This window comes from Echinops telfairi, unplaced genomic scaffold (genome assembly GCF_000313985.2).
Source record: "Echinops telfairi isolate 266 unplaced genomic scaffold, ASM31398v2 ScPeMD7_7424;HRSCAF=8462, whole genome shotgun sequence".
Classification (NCBI taxonomy): domain Eukaryota; kingdom Metazoa; phylum Chordata; class Mammalia; order Afrosoricida; family Tenrecidae; genus Echinops; species Echinops telfairi.
The window spans coordinates 46,889,641-46,896,693 of record NW_022111324.1 but is presented as its reverse complement, the minus strand read 5'-3'; the positions used below and the strand labels follow the sequence as shown (position 1 = coordinate 46,896,693).

The 7,053-nt window shown below is 61.8% G+C and overlaps 1 protein-coding gene across 1 annotated transcript in view; it reads right to left on the bottom strand.

Moving 5' to 3' along the window:
- The window catches only part of LOC101662412 (receptor-type tyrosine-protein phosphatase V-like), a 20,697-nt gene extending 13,756 nt beyond the window's left edge, over positions 1-6,941 (bottom strand). The window contains exons 1-10 of the mRNA XM_045298179.1: positions 6,883-6,941; positions 6,426-6,509; positions 4,870-4,934; positions 4,488-4,536; positions 4,054-4,326; positions 3,594-3,863; positions 3,191-3,454; positions 1,638-1,892; positions 1,309-1,554; positions 893-1,168 (exon numbers count right to left, since the gene is read on the bottom strand). Of these exons, the coding sequence (XP_045154114.1) occupies positions 893-1,168; positions 1,309-1,554; positions 1,638-1,892; positions 3,191-3,454; positions 3,594-3,863; positions 4,054-4,326; positions 4,488-4,536; positions 4,870-4,926 (1,690 nt within the window). The 5' untranslated portion in view covers positions 4,927-4,934; positions 6,426-6,509; positions 6,883-6,941. The remainder of the gene's footprint in view (positions 1-892; positions 1,169-1,308; positions 1,555-1,637; positions 1,893-3,190; positions 3,455-3,593; positions 3,864-4,053; positions 4,327-4,487; positions 4,537-4,869; positions 4,935-6,425; positions 6,510-6,882) is intronic.
- Between the last annotated feature and the right edge of the window lie 112 nt (positions 6,942-7,053).

Genomic DNA, 7,053 nt, shown 5'->3' with positions numbered 1-7,053 from the left:
CAGCGGCCTTCCCTCCCACTGAGGCCTTAGGCTGAAGCTACTCCTCCTGACCTTCCCAAGCCCTTCCACTCCTCCTCTGGGAAGCCCTCCCTGCCTCCCAGGCAGGCGTCCCTTCTGTGAAAGATTAGAATGAACCCCATAAAAGCCCCTGTATCTGATACCTGACCATCTTAGCCTAAAAGAACAAAACTTTTTATAATGCAGTTTCACGTAGTTGAAATGAACAGACGCTGTGCATATGTCTGGAAAACATCGACTTGGCATTATAATACGCCACTTAAAATAATGAACATAACTTGCATATAAACCAGCTGTCGGCTTGTCAGTCATCATTTCTAGACTGTCCTGTTTATCGATTTTAGCCTCATAGTTACCCTCACTCTGAGAAAAGGGTAGGCAATCATTAAATACTTGTTGGAGAGAAGGACGCGTGGCTGGGTGGATGGAGAGATGGATGGAGAGACGGGTGAGTTGGTAGGTAGATGGATGAAGGAATGGGTGAGTAAGTGGGCTGATGGATGAATGGTGAGGGTAGGTGGATGCTGAGTGATGGATAGATGCATGGATGGATGGGTGGGTGGGAGGGCAAACAGGCAGATTGATAGGTTGGTGGGTGAGTGGGAAGCTATATGAATGGGTGGGCGGATGGGTGGTGAGTGGGCAGACAGGGAAGTGGATGGCTGGATGCATGTTTGGGTGAGAGGGTGAGTGGATGGTGGATGGAGGTGGATAGGTGGGTGGATGGTGACCAGGTGATAAGAAGTGAAAGTGCTTGCAAACACACTAATGAAAGGTCTTGTGCTCAAGAATGTAGCCCACCGAAGGGCTAACAGCAAAGCAGCCAACCCTCTGCCCAGGGCTGCCACCCCAGGGACTGCAGACAGGAGCTCACCAGTACAGGCTCTGGTCCGCTGGAGGCTGGAGTTGAGGTTCCCAGCCCAGGCCCATACAGACACCACGTAGCAGGAGCCAGGCACCAGGGCACGCAGAGTCCAGCTGGAAGTGTCTGGGCCCATGCTGGCAGGTCTGCCCAGTGGCCTCTGGGTGCCCTCCTGGTCCCAGGCAACCATGTAGCCTTCCTGCTGCCCTGGTGCTGGGGCCCAGCCGACGGTCAGCTCAGAGGGGCTGTCCCTGCTGGTAACTTTCAGCGACTGTGGAGCCAGCGGCCCTAAAGAGAGGGGCGGTTTGACTAGTGTCTGTGGTCTTGTGATGCCCCTGCCCAGCTCTTGGGAGCCCTTCCACTACCCAGGCACCTTCTCCCAGGCTCAGCCCCCGAGTCAGGGCCCAGGGACGGTAGCTGGCACTCACTGGTGTGGCCTTTGAGGCTCCGGGTGATGACTCCCCGAGGCGAGGCAATATCCACCCGGTAACCGGCCCCGGGCACCAGCCCACAGAAGGTGATTTGGGTGGCACCAGATGGCACGGAGATATTTCCGAGGAGGCCTGGGTCACCGCTGGCATAGAGCAGCGCCCGCCTCTCCGGCTCCCTGGTTGCCTCCAGCCCATCCAGCTGCAGGGTGGCACCATGGCCTGGGCTGGGCTGGGCAGCAGCATCTGGAGAAGACGCAGACCCCAGCAAGTGAGAACCCACCGCCTCTGGGCACAGACACCCACTGGTGCACCCAGCCCAGACTCACCATCCAGCCAGGCACTGGCCTGGGCCCAGGCGTCGTAGGGCCCAGCCAAAACCTTCAGCTCCAGAGCATAGTGTCCAGCAGGCAGGGGTCCTGGGAATGTGGCATTGAGGTCCCCAGGGCCCAGAGTGGTGTTTCTCTCCACCGGCCCACTTAACCTCAGCAGGTAGCCATCCCGGGCCCCAGGCCCGGCCTTCCAACTTGCCCTGAGCTCTGGGGGCTGAGGAGTCAACACCAGTTCCAGTGGGGTAGAGGGATCTGAGGGGGAAGAGGCAGACGTGTGCAGAAAGGTCTACACCACTGCTTCTCAACCTTCCTAACGCCGCGACCCTGTAATACAGTGACTCGTGTTGTGGGGACCCCCAACCATAAAATGATTGTCGTGGCCATTCATCACTGTCATTTTGCTACTGTGATGAATCATCATGTAGATATCTGACAGGCAGGATGTATTTTCATTGTTACAAATTGAACATAATTAAACAACTAAAGCATAGTGATTAATCACAAAACAATATGTAATTATATATTGTGAAATATATATGTGTGTTTTCCGATGGTATTAGGCGACCCGTGTGAAAGGGTCCTTTGACTCCCAAAGGGGTCACGGCCCACAGGTTGAGAACCGCTGGTCTACACAGTGAGCGAGAGAAGCCCGCCTCAATCTGGGCCAGCCTCTCCCTACAAGCCCGGGACCTCAGCCCACTCAGACACCAGCAGCCACCTGAGGCCCAGCTCTGGGTGGCAACTGGCGTCCATCCACCTGACCGCGGGCACTAGTAGGAGAAATGACCAGCCTGGGGCCACACATGGTGCTCGCACAACTAGCCACATCCCCTTTCCACATATAAAAAAGAGCACAGAGAAGGCAAGTGGTCTGTCCAAAACACCCCCACCCCCAGCAGCCAGTCCAGTGAGCAGCAGGACAGACCGCAGAGCCCAGGCCGTCTGCCTCCTCGGCACACAGCCGCCAGCCAACAGAGCTTCCTGGAGTGAAGTCAGCCGGGCTCTGCAGGTGTCCCGCCGGGTTCCTACCCACTCAGCCACCTGCAGCTGGGTGACCTGGGGTTCCTGCCCCTCGTGCAGCCCAGCTCCCTCGGCTGTGGAATGGGGGTGACACCACTAGCATGGAGACCCCCTGGCTGACGCACTAGACTACAAGTCCAAAACTGGGTGGGCCCTTCAGACCCACCAGGGACACCCGGAAAACAGGCCTGTGGATCCGCTTCCAAAGGGCCACAGCCTTGAAGACCCTCCCCGGAGCGGGTGTGCTCTGCACGTATGTGTCGGGACGGGCTTGGCAGCAGCTAACAACAACTGCCACCCGCATGAGGGGCATGAGACGCCACCTAGCATCACCATCATCTTCTCAGACGGGTGCCTGTACAGCCCACTGGAGGGGCACAGCTCCCTCCCACAAAGGGAGGTGATGGATGTGGAAGTCTGTGGGGGATGGCACCACCCAGGCCCTGTGGTGCCCCAGAGGAGCCCCTGCCCCACCCACTGTATCCTGGCCACTTGGCCCAGTGCTGCCTCCCACCCCCACGGGTACTCACAGGTCCACTCCATGGCATTGGGCCCCACTGCCCGAAGGGGGCCAATAGCAGCAGTAAGCATCAGTTGATAGGGGGTGCCCGGAGAGAGGTGCAGGAAGGTGTAGTTGGAGACCCCCTGCCCAACGACTGTGCTCACGTTGGTGCCCCCCAGGAGGTCCATGAGCAATAGATGGAGCCAGGCAGCCCCCTCTGAGCCGTTCCAGAAGGCCTGCAGGGTGCCGGTGCCCAGGGCTCGCAGCTCCAGGTGACCCGGAGCCAAGGGGGCTGGAGGGGACCAAGAGAGCAAAGTTAACACTGGGAGCCCAGGCCGGGCCACAGCTGCCCGTGAGGCTCTGGGCTCACACTGCCCCCCACCCCCCCAGCCTCGTCACCGACTGGGGCCTTGGCCACACGCCCATTGCACCTGTCCACTGGTGGATGCTGGTCTTTGCGTGGAGGCTGCCAGCCCAGGTGGAAACCTCCAGAACGTACTGGCTCTCGGGCATGAGGTCTCCAAAGCTATAGGCCCGGGTGTCCGGGGGCACGGAGATGTTGTGTGCCAATGTCTGGGATGCTGGGTGGGAGAGCAAGAGCCAGTAGCCATCCTGTTCCCCAGGAGCAGCACCCCACAAGGCCTGCAGGCTGGTTGGGCTCCCGGAGCTGCGGAGCTGCAGGTCTTGGACCGCCATCGGGGCTGCAACAGAGGCAGACGAAGCACCAGGGTCAGAGGGCGAGGGGTGTCACCCTCACCTTCCAGGGCTTCAAAATGGGTCATGTGGCCTGGCCTGGTCCTCGAAGACACTGTCTGCGTTGGGCGACCCTGCCCTCTGACTGCCCTCCAGGGCAGCCACCTCCCGCCAGTGTCCCACATGCAGGCCACGCACCAGTGCGGGTAGTGAGGGTGGCGGTAGCATTCTGCGCACATGCTCCAAGGGCAGTCACCTCCAGCCGGTAGCGACCCCCGGGCACCAGGCCCTGAAACTCAAAGCTGGACGCGTTGGTGTGGCCCTGGAGCGGCTGTCCGTCAGGAGCACCCAGGTGGCTCAGGTGGGTGAGGTGGAGGGCATGCCCAGGCTCCCCTGACTCGGGGGCTGCCCAGCTCACAAAGAGGCTGGTGGATTCGCCCTGGCTGCTGATGTTCACTTCCAGGGGGAGTCCTAGGGAAGGGGGGCTGCCATCAGTCTGCCATCACTCCATTGGCTCGGAGGAGAAGGGCAGGCCAACAAGGGCCTGAGCAGAAGCAGGGTCTGCAGGAGAGATTGACCCTGTACCCCGTTCCCAACCTCCCGCCACCCCCCAACCCCCTGCAGACACCCACCTCTATTCTCCCTGTCTGGGCGCCCTTCCAGAGAGGGGCATCCATCTTCCTGCGGAAGGAGGGAAGAGGGAGGGGAGGAGATGGATATGGAAGCCCAGGTGGGGGAGTCGGGGGGTGGGCACAGAGTAGGACCCCAAGAAGGTTTGCCTCTTGCCTGACCCTCGCAGCCACGGCCACAGGGTCATATGGAGCGAGGCCAGTCCCTGGGCAGGCGAGCAATCCGGTGTCTGGCTCCGCTGGCCCGGTGGGCGGGAACAGCCTCTGCTCCTGCCTAATGCAGGCCAGCTGTGGGGCCCCTTGGAGAGGCGTGGGGCTGGGGCAGGCCCGAGAGAGCAGGGGTCCCAACCACCAGACCTGCCCCCACCGCCCATGCCCACCTTACCTCTGCTCCAACTCCGCAGAGCCAGAGCAGGACAGCGAGCAGGACTGGGGGCCTCATCCCAGCGTCTGCAAGGGAAGGTTGGGAAGCAGGGGGAGGAGTCAGCCCCCACCCCCACCCCCGCTGCCTCACCAGCCCTCCCCTTGCCCCGCTGGCTGGTGGGCGGGTAAGGGTAGCAAGGCCAGAGCTGCAGGCTGGCAGGGAAGGGCAAGGGCTGCTCTCCACCCTGGGACCCTGACCGCCCCCTGTCCCCCCATACACCCACCTACACAGACACACACACAGAGACACACACACACATACACACACACACACACACAGGCCTGCCGGTCCTCGGCAAGGCACAGTGAAGGGGGGTGGGGGGCTGGCTCGGGGCCCAGAAGGTGGACAGGACTGTAACTGAGAATGCAGACAAGCCCACCTCCTCCCTCTGCCTCCTGCCCCACTTCCAGGGAGCAGAGGTGGCCCTGTGGGAGGGACTGGCTTCCTATTCCTGACCCTGGGAGAGGCTGCGGCCCCATCAGCGAGCAGGAGTGAGGCAGACAGAGCACGTGTGCACATGTGCACACGTGAGCATGTGCAGTATGTGTGTGTGTGTGTTCGCGTGTGTGTGGTGCGTGTGTACATGTCGGCGTGTCCCTGTGTGTGGGGTGGACGGACACGTCCCTCTCTGGGGCTCCTTGTGGCTCCAGGTTCTGGTTTCAGAGGCTCAGTCGCACACTCACCTTGGAGCCTCAGTCACCTCCCGTCATTGCCCCAGGAGGAAGCCCACCTCAGGAGAGCGGAAGAACCTGGCCCACAGGGTGTGAGGAGAGGCGCTAAACTTGAACCCGAAACTTTGACGCCACTAAGCAGCACACCCTGCCTGCTCCTCACTGTGCCCCCCACCCATAGGTGCCCTTCAATGGAAGACCTCTAAGCAGCGGGTCTCAGCCTCGGGGCTTTTGCTTGCCTCCCCACAACCTCCCACCAGTTCCCCGGCCCCTCCCACCCTGGCCAGCTGCCTGCCAGGCGCTGCTGACCCCTGGGCTGGATGACACGGAGCTTGAGACAAGCTTTACCCTACCCTGGGCCTCCACCACCTTCAGCTGCTCTCCCAAGGCCCCCCACCCCCACCCCCACCCCCACCCCCACCGCCACTCCTGGCCCCAACAACCAGCAGAGGGCGGGAAGAGGAGGGAGCCTGGAGGGAAAATGGCTCTGGGGCCTGGGAAGGCACCCCAGCGCTCAGATGCAAACTCGGGAAGTGGGGAGGGGGACTGGAGGAAGCCCACAGGTAGAGGAGCTCTGGGCATAGGGTCCCAGGGCCCAGGCCCAGCAGGGAGGCCTGCTCTTCGAGGCTCAGCCAGGGCTGCCCGCCGCCCCCACTGCACCAGCCCAAACCTCAGAGCCGCCGCGGCCCTGGATGGGGGCCTGAGACCAGCAGGGTACACTCATCACATTTTCCAGGCGGTGTGCGCACGCTCCGGGGAAGCTGACGTGAAAGGGAGAAGCTTCAAGTCTGGCCAAGGGGGGGGACGGGGGCACTTCCTACCTGGGTCCCACCCTGCCCCCCTCACCTGAAGGCAGCACCTCACTTTGCTCCTAGTGGAGTCTTGATCCACGGCTGCTGAGGGAGGAGTGGACACATGGTCATGCAGGACCTAAGCAGAGGAGATGCACCCCAGAGAACGCATGTGTGAGGACGCAAGGGATCCCAGACCCTTCCCCGGGGTCCCCACCAAATAGCATCCCGTGAGGCAGCACAGACTCCACAGCCAGCGCCATGGGCAGAGCCTGGCAGGAGCACCTGGCCCCGGAGGGCACACAGGCTGGTCCCCCACCACCACAACCCACCATCTGGGGCAACCCTGTAATGGGCCTCAGGGTGAGCAGCAGCCTCCTCAAGCCAAGCCTCTCCATTCAGCACAAGCAGGACCAGCCCCACTGGCTGTGCCTCCTCCTGGCTCTGCCCCCCATGACAAACCCACATCCTCTCCCTAGAGAGAGCCCAGGGCCGCCCCAGGGTTCGAGCACCTTACTGGTCCTTCTGGAGAGCCAGCTGGCCCAGGCGGGCAGGTGCAGGTCCAGGAGTCCCAGCTCCCAGTGTGAGCCTGCCGGGCCTCTCCCCAGTATATCCTCCCAGCCCTCTTCCGGCTCCTCCCCTCCTGTTCCACAGGCTGCAGCCTGGCCTTGGGCATCCCCCAC